Source organism: Lutra lutra, chromosome 4, assembly GCF_902655055.1.
Source record: "Lutra lutra chromosome 4, mLutLut1.2, whole genome shotgun sequence".
NCBI classification, from domain to species: Eukaryota; Metazoa; Chordata; class Mammalia; order Carnivora; family Mustelidae; genus Lutra; species Lutra lutra.
Window position 1 is genome coordinate 54737910 of NC_062281.1, and position 23946 is coordinate 54761855.

At 36.7% G+C, this 23946-nt stretch overlaps 1 protein-coding gene across 2 annotated transcripts in view; it reads right to left on the bottom strand.

Annotated features, from left to right (window-relative positions):
* Window positions 1-5146: 5146 nt before the first annotated feature.
* The window catches only part of ZBTB10 (zinc finger and BTB domain containing 10), a 36784-nt gene continuing 17984 nt past the window's right edge, over window positions 5147-23946 (bottom strand). For both annotated transcript variants that reach the window (XM_047724492.1, XM_047724491.1), the window contains exons 3-6: window positions 15262-15360; window positions 10702-10878; window positions 10325-10497; window positions 5147-10058 (exon numbers count right to left, since the gene is read on the bottom strand). In XM_047724492.1, coding sequence (XP_047580448.1) covers window positions 9753-10058; window positions 10325-10497; window positions 10702-10878; window positions 15262-15360 — 755 coding nt within the window. In that variant the 3' untranslated portion in view covers window positions 5147-9752. The remainder of the gene's footprint in view (window positions 10059-10324; window positions 10498-10701; window positions 10879-15261; window positions 15361-23946) is intronic.

A 23946-nucleotide genomic window follows, 5' to 3' on the forward strand; every position in this document is an offset into this window, starting at 1 on the left:
ATTTAGTGAAGGCCTGCTATTGCAGGAAACTCAGCAACACAAGACCACACGATTATCCTCAGTAGGGCTTAAGATGGGGAGTTAGTGTGTCTGAAACAAGGACAGATTTCTGGTTGTTTGGTAGTCTTTAGTCTTGGGCTCAAGGGCTTAATGGAAGGTATTTTTCAGGTCAGACTCTGGCTCATTTACTCACAAGCTTAGCATTTTCAAGCTATGTCCAAGATGACTGACAAGTCTAATTTATTGGCATCTTTTATGAAAGGAGATATTGAAGATTCCCAAGTAGTTTACATTCTAAAAGTTATGGAAAGTCAATACTGTAGAGCTCAATTAAGGTTGAAGCCTAATGTGAAAGAATCTTTTAACATGGTTTGATAAAGTGGCAATAAAAGGGTCCAGATTAGAAAAGTATGTTATTTTTACCAACAAGCAGGGTTTCCTTTTTATTAAACACTGAATGTATTTCTGAATTGGATGTATTCTTTAATTCTCTTATTTAGGAACCAGGAAATGGGGCTGGGGGAGGACACCCTATACTGCAATACAGTACTTAACCAGGTTCCTTAAACAGGTCTTGCTGTCTAATCAGAGCCAAGATGTAAGGTGTTTATCCTTCTCTGTTAAAATGGTGCCATGAAAGTGTTAAATCTTGTTGTAATTCCAGGTCTAACATTCTGGAAGGAAAATAATTGATATTAAGAAGGCACAACATTGGGGGTGCCTGAGTGGCTCAGTTGTTAAGCATCTGCCTTCGGCTTTGGTCATGATCCCAAGGTCCTGGGATCGAGCCCCACATCGGGCTCTCTACTCAGTGAGAAGCCTGCTTCTCCTGCTCCCCCTGCTTGTGTTCCCTCTCTCGCTGTTTGTCTCTCTGTGTCAAAAAAATAAATACTTTGGGGCGCCTGGGTGGCTCAGTGGGTTAAAGCCTCTGCCTTTGGCTCAGGTCATGATCCCAGGGTCCTGGGATCGAGCCCCGCATCGGGCTCTCTGCTCAGCGGAGAGTCTGCTTCCTCCTATCTCTCTCTGCCTGCTTCTCTGCCTACTTGTGATCTCTGTCAAATCAATAAATAAAATCTTAAAAAAAAAAGAAGGCACAACATTATTTAATGTATGTATTGCAAGAACAGAAAGAGTGAGCGAGAGAAAGCATGAATACATGTGGAGCGTGGTGGGAAGTTAAAGATCAGGGGTCAGCAAAGTGCAGCCTGCTGCCTTATCTTGGAAGGAAAGCTTTATCAGAACACAGCCACACTACTCATTTACATACTGTCTGTGGCTGCTTTCTTGATACAACAGCAAAGTTGACTAGTTGTAATGGAGACCTTATGGCCCACAAAGCCAAAAACATTTACTATCTGGCCCTATAAGGAAAAAGCTTGCAGACTCCCTACAGTTAGAATCCTGACCAAAAAGCAAACTGTAAAATACAGCGCAAACATGGGTGAAGTGAGTAAGATTGGAATTTTGAAGACTATTTAATATTGAGACTCAATGAGATGTAAATATAGTATGCTTTAAAAAAAAAAGGGTGCATCAAAATTGAATATGATACTTAGGCTATTACTTTCCTTAAAAATTAACTTGGAGTTGGGTGGGGGGGGAGGGACTATAGAAGCTCGTGATTTCATCCTTTGAGAAAAGGTGATGTTCTTTCCCTCTGCCAAAAATAAGTGGACTGAACATTAACCCCAAAGGCCTGCATTTGTATTGAACTTCTTTACTGGATAGGAAAACTCCTCTCTAGGTCCCAGTAACTTCATCATACCCCCCCCACCCCCAAATAGGAGGTAGACTCTGTTAAGGTGTTAGTTTCCCTGAGTACATAAATGGATCTTCTGAATAAGATCTCACACACTTGTCTAATATAGTTCTTGTCCTATAGAACTAGGAGGCACCTAGAAAGTAGTAATAGTCCTATCCCAGAAAAAGATAAAATAGCTGATACAAACATTTTTGTTTGCCACAATATTAAGGTCCATGCAAAAATTGTATGCGGAGCAAATCTTTTTTCCCTGTGACTTTAAGACATATTTTCAAGGTAATAAAAGTATTCTCTCCTTCTATCATGTTGAAGAGAGACAATGCAAAGTGCCATGGATGCATTTTCTTAATCTGCACCACTTTGTATCTTTAGTTATCCTACTCATTCACAATTCCCAACCATTCCTGCTTTTCAAAAACCACTGAAACAAAGGGCCTGTTGGTTCCCTGCTTGCTTTTCAATGTTTCCATTGCAAATGGCATGTAATAATTGAGAACATAATACAGTGTGAAGTCATTATCCATCACAGATAACCATTTTTTCCACAAATGAGTCTTCGATATTTATCTGTTGAATACATATATAGCCGAAGAGAAGAGTCCATAGGCTAAAATGGAAGCTCACATTATGAATACAGAGTAAGTCACGAGCAGTAACAAAGGGCCAGAAAATAGACTTGCAGTGCCACTAAGAGTCAGCTACTTTCAGAAGGCACAAATAAGGGCCAAAGTTCAGAATGCCTCCAAATCACTGCCTGAAATCTGATGTAGGATTCTAACAAACATCTTTAGGTCTGTGAAACAACAAAATCCTAAAAGAGACAAATTTAAAACTGCCCCCAAAAAAGAGAATCCATGCCAATGCATAAAAATCTGTTTCAAATCTCCCTTGCCATGGGGGACGGTAATTCCCTGAGTAGTACTCTTGGAAGAGGACTCAGTTTGTAGACTTGCTCTCCCTTGGAATGACTGAATTGATTGAACGCTTTAGGACACAATTAAAAATTACGGTGGTAAAATGTACTTTGGAGAATTAATTACCCACGTGTCTATGTAAATGCCAACATCCCAGTTTAGGGATCCAGGTCTCAGCAAGAACAGGGAAGAGGGGGAGGGTGACAGTTACATACTCAGCTCCATCTTCCACATGAACACACATTTGTGTTGCACATGGCGAAATAGAAATGCCCACTCAACATGCCTCTAACACATACAAAAATCATTAGCAACAAAAGCATCAGATCTACATGATCTTTATCGATGCACTGTTGCACTCTACATCAAGGTATAAACTCTAATGGGGTTTCCTCTAGGTTTTCCATCTTCCTTATATACACTATAAGACACTTAAGATATTAGTGGTGACAAGCCAGCCATTATTTTCAAGTAAGTATTTTGCAGCAAATGGCTAATATTGTCACTAAGTACTCCAAGTTAAGCAGATGATATAAGTTAAAAAAAACCTAAAGGCTACTTGCACTGAGATTTCTATAGTCATATTTGCTATAGGTTGGTTTTGGTCATTATGTTTTCAGGTAAGGTCACCTAGGGGCGTAGCAGAGGGCGAGCGGGAAGTCCCAAGGGATGCCACGTTCCCTGTGCTTGGCAACACAAACTGCTTGTAAACCAAATTAACTTGTTCACTATAGGCCATTAGATACTAACGAGCAAAATCATAAAAAAGTTGCTGACATCTTTTAATAATCACTGAACTTTGAGCTCAGATTTATGTGCCAGGATTACATCTGAATATATTTTGTAGTTCCGAATTTAAGTTTTCCCCAATCTTAAATCGTTTATCAAACGGGTTTGAATACAGGTAAAATACTGAAATGAAGTTCAGAAATCCTGGATCCCAAAACTGACTGTAAAATTACTGTAGTAACCTCTCTGGACATCAATTCCTTTTTGTTCTCGAAGTTTTAACCTGAAACACTCTATAATTATCTTGCAAGATTTTGTGTGTTTTACCCAGTGTTGAGACATGTGCCAAGAAAACGGTCTTTTGCTTATCTTCCACTAATATTCTAAAACATACTTAATTATGCTTAGAAGATTAGTAATTTCTTATTGCCAGACTTTGGTTGTGTTGGGAAAAAGTATCTGGCTGGCAGACAGAAGGTAGTATCACTAGCATGTAAAGGCAACATGCTGTCACACAACCTATTTTCTTACTCACTTTAGCAGAATAGATTTGTGGTTCATTTTTTTTTTCTTTAGTTCAAAACTCAAAAAAAACTTATGACAAAGGGCTACGACCCAAAGGACCTTTAATTTTCTCATTTAACCATGGATCCAGTAATTTAATTTCCTACACCAGCTTCCAAATATTGCTTGTGATGATCTGCAAAGTGAAAAAGAAAAAAGCTCAAATAGCAATTTTTTCTATACAGTTAAGCATGATTTCTAAATTTTTAATTTTTCTAAATATCATGAGGTATTTATGCATAACTTTATCAGTGTTTTTGCTAAGCAAAACAAAAAGCTGGTTAACTACAATGGTCCATAAACTTTTAAGCAAAAAAACGAAAACCTATAGATAGAAAGGTTTGGTCAATATTACCTTAGCCAAAATGGTCTAGAACCTCTCAAACAATAGATTTGGTTTCTTTCTGAAGCAATTACATTTAATCTTTTGCTGATTATTAAATCTGCTTTTTAATCTTGAGCCAAGTGGTCCCAGTCTTAACCTCTCAGAACCATACAGAGTATTCCTAATCATTCTGCCACATGACAGCTCTTTTACAATTTTAATACACCAAGCCTTATGTGTTACATGGACAGCCTTCTCCAAACAAAACTCTCATTTCCTTAGTAATCTAGTCATTTCTGATTTCCTTTGTTCTAGTACTACCACCACCACAAAAACCTAAACACACCCAGGTAAGTGTTTTCTCTAGTATTATTAAAGTTTCAAAGACTTGAAACCTGTATTTACTAGTAATTCATTAGTCTGCTAATATGCAATAAAGATGGGATGAAGTAATTTACATTTCCTTTTTTAAACCACTTCCAAAATTATGCACACATGTAAATTAGAGGGGAAATATCTTAATGTCTTCTAAGACCTGTAGAGAATTCCCACAAGTAATAAAGATGAAAAAATAGATGAAATGTTGATTACAAATCACTATTACCTATTAGAGCAGCTCTCCGGGCATCACTAGGAGGTAGTCTGAGTCATTTATGCACTTCATATAAAGACATAAAACCCAAAAAACCCTAATATTCTGTAATTCAAACTTGTAAACCTTAAGTACAAAGATAATCTGAATTATAAATTTACAGAGGTGTTCCGCTACCCCTATTAGTCTAAATTAGTACACTTTTAATGCAAAGAAATCTGAATTAAATGTCAGAGTCAACAAAATTCACGAAGCCAGAAGCAAGTTTAGTGCTCACAAGTTTATATTTTTAGGTTTGATAAAGATTCTTGTGTATTTTCTAAATACACAGACAAACAGTTTTGGAAGTTTACATACATGTCTTAGGACACTTATACTAGGTAGGTAAATTACATTTAAAAAAATTGGTCTTCGTAAAAGATCTTCCCAAAGAGCTTTTACAAACAGCAGGCAGAAGAAAGCATTATGTTTACAGTGTTTAAAATGCTGATTCTCCCATTTCATCTTGGCCTCAACCATCCCTCTCTCTCCAACCCAAAATCTTGTTCTCAATAGCCAGTATACTCCAAATAAGTACCCAATGTCCTAAAATTCAGGGCTAGAAAACATCTAGTGTGCTTATCCCTAACACATTTTAAACTATCTAGAACGGTTCAACTTCACTTGAAAGCAGGGATACAGCAGGAAAAAAAATTTTCCACTTTAAATCCTAAAGTGACTACAAAAAAAACACCTGTTAGTTCTAAGCACATATATTATGTACCATAGTTAAGTTTTAAGGATCTGGGTGACTGAACGGCACAAAAACTGGGGTTCACATCTAGTTCTTCACTTTAAAACCATCCTTTTAAAAATAAAAATGCCACAGCCAATTAATAGCATGTGCTACACTGAGGTCAGGTATCTTATTTATAGTCAAGTGACAAAATTGCTGAATTAGGAGGAAAAGAGTGATAAGGGTATTTGAGGAAGGAAAGATTAGACACTCAAATTCCTAATGTAGATAGTTTACAAGGAAAATAGGTCTCCATAGAGAAACTTCTTTAAAGCACTGAAATTCTACAAAAGTTGTTTAATGAGGCAGTTAATAGAGCCCCCTAAAAAGAACATGGGCTTCATTCAGAATCAAATCTGGTCAAAACCCAGCTAGCTCTACCACTTAATAGCTGTGTTATATTGGGCAAGTTATATTATGCAGATTTCTTGGAGACTTTCTCTTCCATAAAATGGAGACAGTAGCACCTACCTTATCGGGAATTAGAGAAAATAATGTAAAGCTCAATGGCACATGTAGGCACTAAAAAAAAAAAAAAAAAGTAGCTTTTGGAATTTTCAGAAAAATAAATTCTTATGTCAACAAAATCCTAAAAATACACATAAAGCTTACTGCAGTTTTGAAATTTATGACTTTTTAAAACTCCTCTTCCATCACACTTTCCCCCATAGTATACTACTCCAGTCATCTTCAGGCCTTTTACACTTCGTTGTATGAATATAGTTTCTCAACCCTGATCCTTTCATCTTGTCTCCTCCCCCTTTCCTCCTGGTTTGCATCTATTATTGAACGAAGATGTAGTAGGCCTCTACTTTGTGTACCGGTGTTTGCAGCACTTAGTGAATTCGCTCGTTCTATCTCCCTCTTCTCCATCAGGATGGCTCTACCAAAACCAGCTAGTGTTTTCCCCACCAAATTTCAAAGCTATTTATTAGTGTTCAGTTTCCCCTTCCTACAGTTTTTTAAGCTCTTAGTTGCTAGGGTGCTACAATTAGCAACATATATAGTGAATATGAAAAATGAGGGCCAAGTAACAACGACAAAGCAGGGACCATATGGAAGTAACTGTCTCTGAGAATCCTAAGAAAGATTACATGATCTTAATTTATATGAGAGGGTCTGTTACTAGAGTAAATAGCAAAGAAAACAGTTTATATTTTTCCTCTTCATTAAAATTACAAGCTCTAAAATAGGTTTCATTTAAAATATAAGTTACAAGAGAAAAATTCAGCAAATGTGTAACACATAATTCTGCCAGGGCTCCACAGACAAAATTATGAGTATTCCATTGTCACCTCTGAGACCAATCGTAAGTTCTTAGTATCTATCAACTTCCTGAAATTGTACTGTAAGTCAGAAAAAGAATATACTTAAAAAAAAAAAAAAATAGAAACGTCCAGTAGTATACCTTAGTACTAAAACTATTTTTTAAAAAGACCTAGAAGGGAAAAGGCAGTCCCTCGAGATCATGAAACAAATAAGTTAGGCAGTCAGCAAGTAGAAAAATCTGTCAATTCTGTTTCTGGTAAAATGTTTACTTTAAGGAAGAAATTTTTATATAGGCTGAGGCTAATATATTCGAGTATAAACATTCCTTTGGATTACCTTTCTAAAAACAAACTTTTAAAGTATATTTCAGTTGACTAAAAATATAGCCAAATCTGTCACAACACAACATAAAAGGTAATGGACAATTATAGAATATTTTAAATTAACAGTAATAAGCCATCTACATCAAACTTTGTTTCCAACTAAAACCAAAACAAAATCACAACAATCCCGTAGTGTACCAAGTGTGTATTTCAATTTCCTGTATGCAGTCTAACAAAAATTTGGTCATAATTTACCAGATATACATAAATGATTTAAGTAGTAAAAGAAAATTCAGTTTAAAGAGTGTAAGTTCATATCTTGAGGAAAAGTAAAAGTACATTAAGAATGTAAAGCCAAGTCCAGTTTCTATGTAATAAGTGAACTGTAGTCTAATAAAGCAGATTTAGGTGATTTTCAGATATATATCTTTTCTCTTTAATATATATTTATATATAGACAGATCTACCAATTGTAAACTATGGTTTATTTTAAAGGAGGGGGATAAATGGGATGAAAGAAATCTTTATACTATACTTACATATTCACAAAGCAGAACATTTTAAGTTTAAAATACTTTTTCATTCATAGTATCTTTGCCCAACTAACGTCTACTTTGGACCCCACCAGAATGACATTATACTTGTTTGTCTAGAACACGGAGAATAAGATGTACTCTTCAGTCTTAAACAAAAATCAAACCAAACTATTCCCGTCAATTTTACAGTTACGTAGAAACTACAATAAAGTTTAGATGACAGAAGATGTATCTAAGCCTGTAACCGTACTTTTATCTTGATTCATCCTAGCAGAAACATCCATGTCTAACATGAAATCATTACACTACCGAAATCTGAGACAATGAGAAAGTTTGTCTCTTAAAAAAAAGTATCAACTTTGCAACTTTGATCAGATGGAGCACCAAATGATTATGTCTGTCAAAGTGTACCTTGCAATTTTTTCCACACAAATAGCATAATTTAGTGACCTGATATAAAATAGGAAAATATACTCAATTTCTATTAAAAGAAAGCTGAAAATAGGATATCCCTCCATCTTATATAATATACAATATGTTCCTGATAAATGTCATGCGTGTTAATATTATGTGAAATGCTGCTGTCAGTTTAACAATCAGCTAATTCATCCGTCATCAGACTCAGTAAGTCTGACCATTTCAATTTAATATATCGCCCCTTGTACCCTAAAGAATTTAATTAACAGAGTAATTGTAAAGCCTCGCAATATTTTATTTGTAAGACTTTTGCAGACAGTTGAATCATGGTGACTACCAGAAAGACTATCTATGAAGATGTAGTAGAACTTTGAGGAATTGAAAAAGTATTTATCTATCGTAATTTCAAAACGGTCAATATCCCAGTAAATATCAAACAAAAGAGAATGCACTTTTTATGTTATTTTTAATGATAAAAAGGGCACAGGAGTAAAAACCTGATGTTTCACTTATATTGCATAACAAGCTAACCAAACTGGACATGGAGGTCAAATTAGGAAACAAATCATTTTACTTATTGTTTCTCTGACTTTTCTTTTGATTAGATTTCTGTCTTTTCAAATAGGACTGAGGTATAGTACACTGGCAAAAATATAAAGAGGCAAACAAGAATAGTGCCAAAGTAACAGATACCCAAAACCGAATACCATGTCAGAAAACGTCACGTAATAACCATTTATCAGATTAGAGCAGCAGGAGAAAGTTACTTCTAAATCATAATCATTTTAGTGGTATTTGTCAACTTCGCCACGTTAACTTTGCAACATCATTTCTTCATTTGTGAAGTAGTAAAATTCATGTCAAAAAGGAAAGGGGGAATGGAGGAAGTCAGTTAGTTCATTCCAATAAATTACCTCTCCAGTTCTTATAAACATGCCCATCAACACAAAATTGAAAATACCTAAACTAGAAGAGACTTGGTTTAAGTTATGAAGCAAATTAAATGGAAAAATACAGGAAAGTAGAACCAATGGGGTTGAAAAGGCCCCTCACTGAAAATCTGTATTAAAAAAAAATAAAATTAATAAAAATAAAAATAGAAACAAAACTCTACTAGTACAAACTAGCCTGAGTGGTTTGATGGACAGAGTAATTGGGTCAGCTGTCACTGTAGTCTTATAAATGGATTTTCTTCATTCATGTTAAAGGACACATGAATGTAAGCTCTTTAAGGATAGGTACAATATATTCGTAGGACCCAAATAGTTACTGTATATCCTATAAATAAAAAATATTTTTACTTTGATAACTGACTGAAGATGTGGGGACTCCATGTAATCCAACCACAAGGTTGTTTGCTGTACAGTCCTGTGCAAATATAAAAAAAAAAATTTTTTTTTTTTGCTATAAGGCTTTTTGACCCTACAGTTTTCACAGCAACATAACTACCATCCAGCATGTACCATATTTTGCAAGCCTTCAAGTTCAACAATTCAAATTGTCGATTCATATTATGTCCAAATGCAGCATCCTTGAGGAGTATAGGTCAATCATCTAGAGACATACAAACATCTCCTGATTCATCCCACCGAGATGGATCATTCTGATCTTCTCCATCATCAACCAGCTCTTCATCAGCTTCTCCCACTTCATTCTCTTCATATTCTTCATCCCGAGGGAAATCTGTATCCTGTCCCTGATCTACACCTTCTTGCCCTCCTGGCTGTGATTTATCTGCACAGTCTACACAAACACCATAGCGTCGAGATCCATGTCTTATTCCAACACTGGCTGCTAACATGAAGATCTTCTTACACACCATACATTTGTATTTTTTATCCTTTTTATGCACCTAATTAAAGGGGGGAAAAATCCAATATAAGGACAATATAGACAATAATGCGTTTGAACCAATTAAACCACCCATTTAACGGTAAGTGAATGTATGCTTTTGTTTTTCTGTATGAAGTTCAGTTCATAAATCAATCTTTGTTTAAAGCAATTTAACAACCAACCTTCCCTAAATTTCAGGTAACCGTGTTAATAAAATACCTTAAACTTCACTGACATAAATACATTTTATCTCAAAGACCAGTTATATATATTAAAGTTACTTACCAGGGAATGTCTTTTCACATGTTCTCTGCGAGTAAACAGTTTTCCACAAATATCACAGCTAAATGATCTGACTCCCGTATGAATGAGCAAATGCCTTTTTAGTGTTCGTCTGTATTTGGCTACATAGCTACAGTGAGGGCATTTTAACTTGTTCATGATTAGAGATGATTCACCTTTAAGAATTAAAAAGAACACACACACACAAAAGCAATTATATAGTAAACAAAATTTGCTATCAAAAGCTTGTCTATACCTAAGAACAGGGATTATCATAGGACTACCAGTATCTTGATTTTTTAAAACCCAGGACACGGAAGCTTTTAATTGTGAAAAATCATTTTAAAATTCCCGTAGATGTTTAGTTGACTAATACTTGCCATTTTCCCAAGTTTCTTGTTTTGGCCAAGATTCCGGCAATAATCCATACTTGAAATCATTTGAAGCACCTGGTATCAATCCATACTTGAAATCATTTGAAGTACCTGGCAGCAATCCATACTTGAAATCACTTGAAGGGCCAGGCATCAGGCCATACTTGAAATCATGTGAAGTACCTAATACAATTGAAAAGTGATTCTGATGTAATGATGGTAATGAAGATCTATTACCAAAATTTGAAGAAACCCAGAAAATAACTTTATTGTATCTTATGAGTATTATGACAGCTTATTATAAATAGCTAGATAAAAAATCTCTACATTATAGTCTGAAACAGAAATGTCTTCATACTTCATTATCATAATACCCTAATTGGCAAGCATCTTAAATAGGAGAACTAAAATTTAAAATACAACCATAGGGAGAGAAAAATTCGGTAAAATATATTTCAGTAATATTTAACAGTGTATGGAGACCACATGAAACTACTCTTTTATACTGAATTTCAAACATATTCAAGCCGAACTCTCTCTTAATCGTCGCCCTATAGCAGAGCTTTGGAACAGGAGGGTAGTCCCCTTACTGTCTCCAAAATAATCACATAATCTTGTTTTAAAACTTAACAGTATAGAAAAATGGACTAAGAATGAAAACTATAAATACTAGGCATTACAAATGCAAGGTTCTTGTTGTATTATACCCTTGCTTGTTGTTTCAGGCCCCCGTGGGGTTCACCAAAACCTCCTTCTAACTCCATCCTTATATACATGAAAATTGAAAAGGTAGAATTAAAATAATCAGTGTCCCTTAAGGAATCTGTACCTGAGGATCTTCAGACTAGCGAAGATAAAAATTACCTCCTCTGGATAGCATTCCCTCACCTCCCCCCGCTTTTTAAAAGATTTTATGTTTCAGTAATCTCTACACCCAGAAGTGAGGATCCAACTTACAGCCCTGAGATCAAGAGTCGCATGCTCCAGCATGAGCCAGCCATGCGCCCCCTGGATAAGATTCCTTCTTGAATATATATGTCTTTACCTGGATCCAGGAATCCTCTTGGCAATGTAAACATTCAGAATTCTCCATAGCTAGCTATTGCCACCCTGATCCAATCGACCATTAACTCTTGCCTGTGGATTATTTTCAAGAGCCATCAGAGCCATCCCAGTTCATAACTGCTGCCCTCTTACAGTTTGCTCTCAACACACCAATTAGAAATTGTTTCAGAACTTTTAAGTGAGAACCTGGCACTTAAAAGCCTTCAAGGACTACCCATCTCAAACATAAAAACACCAAAGACTGACAGTATGTTATACAGCCTTACCTAAATCTAGCCCTTTATCTAACCACCCCCTTGGGTCACTCTGCTTCAGGCATACTGGCCTTTGTACTGTTCCTTCATGGAAAAATGGCTCCCTCTGTAAGACCTTTGTACTCTTTCCTCTGCCTGAACACTCCTTTCCAGGCTATATGCTAGATTATTTGTGCAGTAATTTACTAATTTTCCTTCCATGAAAACTATGGATTTTATAAAGAATGCTTGCCAAAATAGGTTTTCTAAAAATTCATTTTCCTCCATCTATCTGCCAGATGCCCTACTTCTCTTAAAAATTAAAATAACTCAGTATTTCCTCTTTGGTGAAAAGTATCAATACCCAATAATGCAAACAGGTCCCTAAGGTATTTAAAAATTTCATTACTAATAATGTAAATTATTTTATACTTAGAATACCTTCACCCATTTTTTAAATGTTAGGAAAGCCTTCTGACTTTGTAATTATATAATTAAACTACAATCTGTTTTTGTTTGAGGGAAAGTTTTCAGAATCCTGAAGTGAGACACCATTATCTGTGGGTTGGGGGCCGGGCAGGGGATGGAAATTAGGGCAGGGGATGGAAATTAGGACAGGGGTAGTAGCCTGTGAACACAAATCTATCAGTTTTCAGCTTTACATTTCTAAACAAAGCTTGAGCTTTGACTCATAGCTCTTGATCAAATCAGTGCAAAAAAGTTAAGCTCTGAGAGCAAGGGCTGTGCCTGTTTTACTCACCTTTGTATTTCTAATGTCCAAAGTATACACCCCTTCAGTTATTTATTGAGTGTTATCTAGCAAATACTAACACGTATGTTTTTTTGACTTGCTCAAAATACTTGTAAAAAACTACTGCCAGAAATCAAGTTGGATACGTTAAGACCCTCAAGTTAGTATTATCATTACATATAAGAACAGAATAGCCCTAAAATAATTTATAGGGGGCACCTGGGTGGCTAAGTCAGTTAAACATCTACCTTTAGCTCAGGTCCATGTCAGAGTCCTGGGATCAAGCCCCACACATAAGACTCCCTTCTCAGTGGGGAGTCTGCTTCTCCCTCACCCCCTACCACTCCCCCTATCATGCTTGCACTCAGATAAAAAAAATCTTAAAAAAAATTAAAAATTGATAACCCAAAATTCAGAATTAGAAGTTCCTAATACTTGAAATTCTATGTTTCTCTGGATAACCTATAGCATAGATTAATAAAAAGCATCCATGGTAACAGACAGGAGACAGCGTATCTAGAATACAAAATGGTAACGCAAAAAACCTCATCCCAAACTTCTTTCATCTGGCCAAATTCTTTAAACAGTAGAGGTTACTTATTTAGAAGTATATGAGCAGATTGACAAAGGTATTGCTTTTGTAATTCAATCACTGAAAGATCATTAAGGTCATTCAAGTTCTACTTGAAAATTGTGCTCACTGCTCAGTAGTATCCTTCAGGGTACGTTCTTCCATAATGGCAAACTAAAAAGAAAGCAGCGTTCTTTTGAAGTCAAAATCAGAAGACAAAGGCTGGTCTCAGTTGCAAAAACAAAAATGGATCAAAGTGTCCCCTAAAGAGAAATGACTCTAAATCAAGAGTTTACTTTTTTTGAAAAGGAGATGAATTATATGGACCACTCGCCACTGAAAATATTTATGTGGGGAAATGAAAACTGTGTATTCACATAATACTGTCTAAACCCATTCTTCAACCAGATTTCTAAACCGAAAATAAAATACCTTGTACTACTCGTGATTTTTTGTACAAGGAAAAAGTCTTCAAAATTCAACCTATATGGATCTGTAAATGCCTCATTTCAAAACCTTCTGTAAATTAGTTTCAACAATTAAGAGAAACCACCTTAAGGCCATTTCTTTCCTTCAAAATTACATGGCTTAACTGTGGTCAGTGCATACTATATTCAGAGGCCTGTGAAAATGGAGTACCCCTAAGCTGCCCCCCTCCCCATCAATTTTTTAAAGAATTCCAAAGCTATGAGAAGTTTAATCTATGAACATCTATATCCCTTTGTGTATCTTTTCACAAATGTTAGTTTTGCCACATGGGTCTTCTATGAATCCACCCACCTTTTATGTATTATTTGAAAATCTTTACATCATTGCTTCACCCCTCAATATAGCAATTATCTTCTAGAACTTTCTCCTACATAACCACAGTACCTTTATCACATCTGAGAAATTTAAAATTGTCCATCATTTAATCCATACTATTTAAATTCCCAACTTTTCCCCAAATGCCCCCTAGTCATTTTTAGAACCCTGATGTCATCAAGACTGACAAGGCATTTAGTTGGTTTGCTCCAATCTAGTGGTTCCTCTGCTTGTTTTTCATGACCTTAACATTTTAAAATCCAGAGTAGCTGGATTTGTGTAGACCAGTCTGATGTTCTCCCCCCTCATGATTAGATTTGGGTTAAACCTTTTGGCAAGAATATTACATGAGTGATGTTGTGTGGTGGCTAGTGCATTATGACAAGAGGCATGGTTTTTCCAATTTTTTTTTTTATTATAAAGCAATCTTTCCCTCTTTGTAACTGAAGTAATCTATGAAATTATATGGAGACCATGTGAATATGCTTTACAACAGCCTTTTGCCCAATCATTGTGATAAGCCCATCAATAGTGGCTTAACATCCACAGATGATCTTGAATTATCTCCTGTGGGGTATTTTTTTCAATTGTCATTCTGTATTTATTAGCTTGGCATTCTTCTCTAAAGAAAGCTTTTTCTGTTCCCAATTTATTTATACTCATGTTGTTCTCTGGAATATCTACGGACTCTCTGCCTCTATGTGTAGGATACTCCCCCCAAAGTACAACTGATAGAAATATTGCTATTTAGAATTAACATTTTCTATCTCCATTACCAACCATACTTTTATTTTACATCAATGCCAGTTAAATACATTAATCAACTATTTGGATAATGACCATTTTCATGCTACGTATATACTAGCAGAAAGTCACCAGCTCTATTAATTACTTGATATTTAAGAATTTTTAAAGCCCTAAGTAAGTGGCTCCCTCAAACAATAATAAACACCCTTCCATTTGTATTATAAGGCTTCCAAAGTCTTATCATAAACACAGCTAACACAGGTTTAAGGTATTTACATTTAATACTCTCCTTTAGGGGAAAGAAATTGCAACAGGTCCTTAATCATGTACACAAACACTTCCCCATCTTCAAATCCTCTTATAATATACTCTTACTAAAATCCTACTGTACCTACCAGCATCACCTCCATCCTGACTGGAGCCGGCTTCAGCCAATAAATTTGTGTTCACATTCCTATCACAATCCGGCCCTGAGAGTAGAGCACCATCCAGATCTGAAAAGGAGATGTAGAATAATCTGTTATTTACAACCACACTACAGCCATCATCAACCACTCCTTTCTTGGTACGGTTTCTTATGGAGACTAAATAGAAAAATATCTGCAAGTTATAGTATCTACTATGTGCTTAATGCTATTAAGGCACAAAACCCTAAGACATGGTTTCAACCACAAGAACAAATGCACACTCAACAGTAAGAAGAGTGTACTGGGTAAGAATAAGCTTTAAGAGGCAGGGTGAATTAGGTTACTGGCTATGTGAGGATATGCCTCAGCTTCCTGGTATATGCTTCCAACCACATCATAGATTTGATATAGAAATTAAATTAGGGGCATCTGGGTGGCTCAGTCGGCTGAGCCTGCCTGCTGCCTTTGCCGCAGGTCATGATCTCAGGCTCCTGGGATCAACTCCCACATTAGGCTCCCTGCTCAGCGGGGAGTTTGCTTCTCTTCTCCCTGCTGTAGCCCCCTGCTAGTGCTCTCTTGCTCTCTCTCAAATAAGTAAATAAAATCTTCTAAAAAAGAGATTAATTAGATAATGCAAGTCAAGTGTTACAAATTAAGGAGTTTGGCACCCAATGACAGCTGCTACTGTTAGTATTAAGTACTAGATGTATAAAACATTACTGTTTCTGTATTGATTCAGAAGTGAAAAAGACAAAGCTAGAAGAGTAGACTTAAGAGAAGAACTAATTCCTTAATCTTGAAGTATGGAAAGGATGTGAGAGGCAGCTTAAAAGAAAAGATATACTAATGAGATGAATACTTTTGGTTACAATCTGTTTTCTTTTGAATCTGTTCCATTCCTTCTGTTTCTCCACCACTGCCTTAATTCAGGTACCCATCACCATTCTCTTGGATTAGTGAATTACTGAAAGTTTCTTGGTCTCCTTGCTTCAAAATACAATGCTAGTACTTATATTCATCATGCCAGAAAGATTCTCCTAAAACATAAATCCTAAGTTGCTCCCTTAATTTAAAATCTTCAATGGTTCACCACAGCGTTTAGGCTTACCTTCAAACTCCGTAGTTTAGAATACAGGGTCCTAATATTCGTCGGGCTCCTACTAGTGCACCTAGCATCATCCCACTGGTACTATCTACTCCCCCAAATTTAAAGTATCTGAAGACAGGGCGCCTGGGCGGCTCAGTTGGTTAAGCGTCTGCCTTCAAATCAGGTTATGAACCCAGGATGTTGGGGTCAGTACCAGGTTGGGCTCCCTGCTCCACAGCGAGTACTCTTCTCCCTCCGCCCCTCCTCCCACTCGTCCTCTCAAATATATAAATAGAATCTTTAAAAAAGTATATGAAGACATTTTTAAAATGCCACTTTTTATGGACAATCTGTCCTGTTATAAGTCTCAAAAAAAAAAAAAAAAAAAAAAACCAAAGAAGAAAAAACACGCGAATTCCTTTTTACATATACAGCAGGTACTTGATTCAAAAAACAATTGATGGTGGGCAAATAAAACCGTGGTACATTTATACAACAGAATACCACCCAATAATGGTTCTAGTACATAGTTACAAAACCCCAAAACACTAAATAGTTCTAGCTCTTATATTCTAATGGGCCAGTAGGATTACATAATTGCATAATTAAGGAGAGAAAGAACAGTATAAATGATCCTCAAGCAGGCATAATTAAGAGCACTACAGGCCATTGTAAAGATTTTGGCCTTTAATCTAAAACCAGTGAAAGGATTTTAAACAAAGTATTAATCTCATTTACCTTTTAAAAAGACTATGGCTGGTATTGTATGAATGATTAAAGGGGGTCAAAAGGAGATGCAGGGAGACTAGTTAGGAAGCTATTTTAGAAATCCAGATGAGAACCAGTAGTAGCCTTGACTTGGTTGATGGCAAGAGCAAATGGAAGACAGTAGTTGTGGGAGAAGAACTGACAGTGCTTGGTGAGACTGAATATGGGAGAGGCAGGGTTTGAAAGTAATGAGGGAAGCTTTCATCCTATACTAATACTAATAAAAGAGGACCAGTAGGACGCCTGGGTGGCTCAGTGGGTTAAAGCCTCTGCCTTCAGCTCAGGTCATGATCCCAGGATCCTGGGATAGAGCCCCGCATGGGGCTCTCTGCTCAGCAGGGAGTCTGCTTCCTCCTCTCTCTGCCTGCCTCTCTGCCTACTTGTGATCTCTGTCAAATAAATAAATAAAATCTTAAAAAAAGAAAAAGAAAAAAAATTGTAAAAGAAAAAGAAAGAGGACCAGTTTTAGGTAGTTATGAAGACACAGTCTGACACACCTAACAAAGAGGAGTTTATATGTTTGGAGTGGGAAAAGTAGGTTAAATGGGTAAACACTAGATACTACCTGGGACCAAGTCTCAGCTCTGTCATATCCCAGCTATGTGACAGTTGTGAAGCAGGTTATTTTGCTTTTTAAATGCAGTGGTCCTCAAAGTGTAGTTCCCAAATCTGCACCATGGGCATTATCCAGGAACTTGCTAGAAATGTAAAATTTCAGGCCCCATCCCAACCTACAGAATCAGATACTGTGGAAGTGGGGCCTAGAAATCTGCACTTTATAAAGCCTTCTAGGTGATTCTGATGCTTACTAAAAATTGACAACTGTTTTATTATAAGAGTAGGGAAATTATCAGGGAAAGATCTATGCACTTTATATTTATTATCATCCAGGGACCAAATGATAATAAAGAAAAGCACTCAGCTCTACCTGGTATGTAACAAACACTCAAAATTTTAATTTTTTTTTCGTTTAAGCTCCTAAGTGGAAAATTAGCACCAAAGGCTATACAGATATAGTGCTTAAACTGGTGATAAAAATGAGTTGTCAGAATGTGTGTGGTAAATAAGGCCATGGAATTAAACAGATGAGACTATGAGAAAAAAACTATGACCAGTATGTTGAGGAATCCTAGCATTTAAGAAACCAGAAAATGATAAAGATTTTAAGGAAGGAGTTATTTCAAGAAGTAGTCCATCATAACAACGCTGCCAAAAATTTAAGCTAGGGACTGAAACATGCAATACTTTCATTCAACAAATGCTGAACACCTAGGAGGTCACTGGTGATCTCAGAGCAAGTGACACTGGTACATCAGTGGGGCAAGGTGAAAAAACTTAGAGTGGCCTGTATTGTGAATAGAAGATGAAGAATTACATAATATAAACTGAGAAATTTGGTTGCAAAGGGTGAGACACAGAGTAAGAGTATTTTTTTAAAAGGTGAAGTAATAAACATTTAAATGCTGAAATGAAATCACTAAGAAAGGGACAAGTTAAAAGTACTGAAGAAATTCAAAGAGAAGGATTCTGGAATCCTGAAGCAAATGTGTGGGTATTTAGGAGACAGCAAATACAATCAACATATAGAGAGAAGTTTGAAGACAGGTACTTAAGGACAGCATCTACCACTACCTTACAGGGAAAATAAAAGCTGAAGAGTAAAAAGTGAGATTATTGCCTAGAGTAAATGGCTTGGAAGTCAGGAGAATGAAAAAGTACTTCAGGTGGAGAAGAGCAACAGCAAAGAGACTCCTTTACCTGTCCCCTGAGAGGAGGGGTACTCATTAGGTTTTATTTTCCCAGCACTCATCACAATGCATGACAAGACATTTTTGTAAGATTTTTATTTATTTGATAAAAAGAATAAGGAGGAAGAGCACAGAGGAAGAAACAGATGCCCTGCTGAGCAGAGAGCCTGACTCTAGCCTTGATCCCAGTACCCTGAGATCATGACCTGAAAACTGAAGGCAGAGCTTAATCAACTGAGCCACCCAGGCACCCTGACAAAATGCTTTTCAAATAAATGTTGGTTTGAGTATTCTTCTCTCTGCAACCTCTATTAGTAGTTTAGTTTTAATTAATGGTATTTAAAGAATACTTTTTCAGTTTTCTGGTCTATAGTAACACTAAATATAACCACAAACTGAAAATGATTAACTGAAATTTAGTGGCTTTATTTTCCTATGAAAAGCTGAATATATTTCCATAATAAATTTAAATCAATATTCAACAACTGTACTAGGTTTCCCAGTATCTTTTTTTTTTTAGATTTTTATTTATTTATTTATTTGACAGAGAGAGAGATCACAAGTAGGCAGAGAGGCAGGCAGAGAGAGAGGGGGAAGCAGGCTCCCCGTGAGCAGAGAGCCCGATGCGGGACTCGATCCCAGAACCCTGAGATCATGATCTGAGCTGAAGGCAGAGGCTTAACCCACTGAGCCACCCAGGCGCCCCTCCCAGTATCTTTTTAAAAACTCATTATTCCAGGTGCGCCTGGGTGGCTCAGCTGGTTAAGTACCTGCCTTTGGCTCAGGTCATTAATCTGAGAGTCCTGGGATTGAGCCCCACATCAGGCTCTCTGCTCAGCCGGGAGCCTGCTTCTCCTTCTGCATCTCTTCCAGCTCATGCTCTCTCTCTCAAGTAAAATCTTAGGGGGAAAAAAAAGTCACTATTCTAGAGTGTACAGTCTGTTCAGAGGGCACTTCTTAAAATTCTGCCAAGTGGGTTTGTAAATACAGGCAGGGTGCTTCTATTTATGTAACATTCTATAGTGATTTGTTGAAGGCTTCCTCAGCTAGTTCTTAAAATAGACATTTTCTGTCTCCTAACCCTACCCCTTTAGTATCAGAATTTAATTTGTGATCTTTAATCCTATACTAAGCACGGAACACCTCAACCTGAAAGCTTAACAGATGACAAATATATTCTTCCTTTGTACCGTGTTTTTTTCTCAAACTCTTTTGAAAGGTATCACTTAGTTATTGGTATCAAAAACAACGCTCAGAACAGGTGAGCTCTTCTAGGTTGACAGTAACTTTCATAAATAGCACACTTAACTCAGGAATCAATACATCCTATCACTGTTGTAGCTTATTTGAAATCAGCCAAACTGCCTAGAAACTCATTTTAATCACCTGATGTTAAGTGGGATAGAAGTGAGGCAACTAACCATTCACTTGAAATAGAAATGAATTTTGCTTCCCTAGGAAGTGAAAGCAGTAACTCTTGGTCATCATCTTTTTCTCCAAATTATAGGATTAAAAAACAAATTCTTCTATACTTGGTTTTTGACGTTCGTGACCTTTCTATGGAAATCCTTCACTTCATTTAAACTTAGCAAAAAGGGCTAAGATATCTCTGCTAACAACAAAAGACCTTTCTGAAGAGCTATTAAAACAGTTTCAGGAGGTAACAATGATCTACCAAAGCTATGGACCTGGCACATACCAAGTAATAAATCCGAAACAACAACAAAACCCCACATCTGCAATGCTAGAAATAAAAGCGAAGAAGTCAAGTACACCCATCTTTAATTTAGTTTCCTAGTGATATTTCATATACTTTTTTGCTAAATGAAAAAATAAACCTTACACTCTGGGATAAACCAACACTCACTTTACTAACTTCTTTATTTAATAAAACCATTTCCAAAATCTTAAGTGTACCAAGGTATCAGCTATTCTTGGTTCTTTACAGTTCATACATTTTTGTCCTTGAAAGCAGTCTTCAGGTTCATTTTAAAAGAATTCAGATTAACCATATTTTGCACGTTTTTAAAAAAGACTTCTTATTCATGGATTTTTAAAAAACCAGATTAACATGTGATGGAAAGAAAAGGAATGATAAAGCAAATCTCAGTTCCTACTCCTCAAAATTTTAACAATCGACTTTATTTTCCTCACATAAAAAAGAGTAGTAATGTTTGCACACTTCACAAAGCTGCTATGAAAAGTGACATCAGTATACTGAGTAAAATGTAAAGTAGAATATAAATCTAGGTGTCATTAAGTGAGGTTAATCTTGGTGCCTGTGGTTACAGGTTTCCCTGGGATCACAGGTTAGCAGTGCTTCCAGATCATCTGGTAGGGAGCAGCACAGCACCTGACTCGAAGTGCTAAACAGAACTAAGTTGGGAAGAAGGTTTCCCTGATTTTCTTTTGGTTCTCAAAATTCCAAACATGAGGCAGGTGCAGACCAACTTAGATTTTCTTAAGGGTGATTGGGTGGGTCAGTCATTAAGCGGCTGCCTTCAGCTCAGGTCATGATCCCAGGGTCCTGGGATGGAGCCCTGCCTGCCATCAGCCTGCTTCTACATCCCTCCCTGCCCAACCCCCCCCCCCCCCCCCCCGCTTTGTGTTCCCTCTCTGTCAAATAAAATCTTTTTAAAAACTCATTTAAAGATTTTTTTTTCTTAAAAGACAAATATTCTTAAGAATGAAATGAGAGAAGAAAGAAATCAAGGTTTTAGAAATAACTCCACTGCACAAAGCTCGAGACTCAGTAAGATCTTTTCCCACTTTCATTTTCACTTAAATATATACCAACATCAAGTTTCTCTTCTCTGAAGACAGTTTCAGAACTATTTTGTTTTTCATAAACAGGTATAATTTTTCTTCTTTACTCATTGTGATCTGGTTTTTTTCCACTTTTCACTGGACTAACTTCACTTGCAAATAAATACATTATATAAAGCATTCCTGACAGTTCCTACAGCAGCCTAGAGACTCAACATATAGTAGTTTCCATTCACACCCCACTGACTCAAGTGACTGCCCCATCTTAGACTAAGCTCTACTGTTTCTTCTTTGCACTACCTAAATAAGGCTGTTATTTCTGCTCTCATTAGTCCTTAAAAGGTCTATCCAGATCACTCCCCCAACTTTAATCCATGAACACCCTCCAAATGTTTTTTCCCAAAGGCAAATATAAACAGACCTAATCTCTAGTTAAAAAATCTCCCATGAGGGGCGCCTGGGTGGCTCAGTGGGTTAAGCCTCTGCCTTCGGCTCGGGTCATGATCCCGGGGTCCTGGGATCGAGCCCCGAGTCGGGCTCTCTGCCCAGCAGGGAGCCTGCTTCTCCCTCTCTGCCTGCCTCTCTTCCTACTTCTGCCTACTTGTGATTTTTCTGTCAAATAAATAAATCTTTAAAAATAAAAAAATCTCCCATGGCCTCAGTATATAAAAATCCACAAATTTACCATACAGAACAAAGAGAATCACAACTTGGCTCTTATGTATCTACGCAACCTCATTACATTCTTTCTATTCTTTAACCTGCTTGCCCTGACTTCCTGCCACCTTGTAGTCAGTGAATGCCCTTCTCCCTCTCCTGGGAAACTCCTACACAAGATCCAATTCTTATTACTGCCTTCTCTATATAGCTTTCACCAAGTCTCCCATTGCACCCCTTGCCGTACTTACTATTTTAACATTGGTCACATGACACTGGGTATGTTTCTACCCCACAGCAATCCTATTATGAACAAGTTCCAGGTAAGGAACTCCTCAATCTTGAGATCTGGTAAGATGCTTACTTTTGGGGGGATTTAAAAAAAATTTCATTACTAAATTTCCTATTATGATGTGGAAAGATATTCTGGTATCCCAGGAAAGTAGCATTTGATTATAATGTAACTTTTCTGGAAATGTAAAATGATGAATGAAGACTTAAGACACCCCAGAATATTAAGATGATGTCAGAAATTAAAATTTCAGTTTTACAGATCTCTCAAGGATCTACACTTAAAGGGTTTAGATAACTTGATATTGTGAGCAGGCAGAACTCAAAAAATGCTTTTCCACAGGCTTCTTCAACACCAGGTCTGGCCACACAGATTATTTCTTTAGTGCTTGTAACTTGTAGGTAATAATGAGTACCTTCATCTCTTGGGATAAACATGGCAGATAGGGAAGGAAAGGAATACTTGGCAGAAGAAAAGTAAAGAAGGGTAAAAAGATGTCAGAATATTCCCACTACTGGGGTGCCCGGGTACCTCGGTGGGTTAGCCTCTGTTTTCGGCTCAGGTCATGATCTCAGGGTCCTGGGATTGAGCCCCGCATCGGGCTCTCTGCTCAGCCTGCTTCTCTCTAACTGCCTCTCTACTTGTGATCTCTGTCAAATAAATAAAATCTTAAAAAAAAAAAAAGAATATTCCTACTACCTACTGTCATCCTCTTAAGATTAAACGTTGGAAGATTCTTATGTATTAGTATATTTTATAGCCCATAAAGTACTGATGGACCTTTATTTTTTAAAATGAACATCAGGCTTTCAAACTACCATTTAATACCCAATTCTAACAGTTTCTGAAGGAAAGTGATTTAACATTGCCATTTGTAGCACATCCTTCATAACATCCAACCAAAAGGATGCCTGAAAGGTAGAGGAGAACATCTGGAACCCCCTAAGATAAAAGAACAAAGAAAAACTAATCCAGACCCATAAATTTATTTGAAATGCTTAGAGTAAGATGTAGGATGCAGTAATTTTCAGATTTTAGGAAAAGAGTAACTACGATACTCCCAGTGGGGTCTAGGGTAGCATCCTATAATCAGAACAGTATTTCTGCACAAAACATGAATATTCACATTTAAAGAAATGAGTAAAAGATCTAAATAGCTGGTTTTGCTGCTGCGGATTGGGTTTTGTTGCCAAAACGATTAAGAAAAAGCTCTGGATAGTTTTTACTCATTTCAAGATGCCAGAATTATGAAATTTTTCTTTCTGCCCATTAGTGTCATAATGTGGGATACACTCAAGGCTAGTTACAGTCAAGTAAAACTGAGTTGAAAGCCCACATCTCCTTAAACAAAGCCA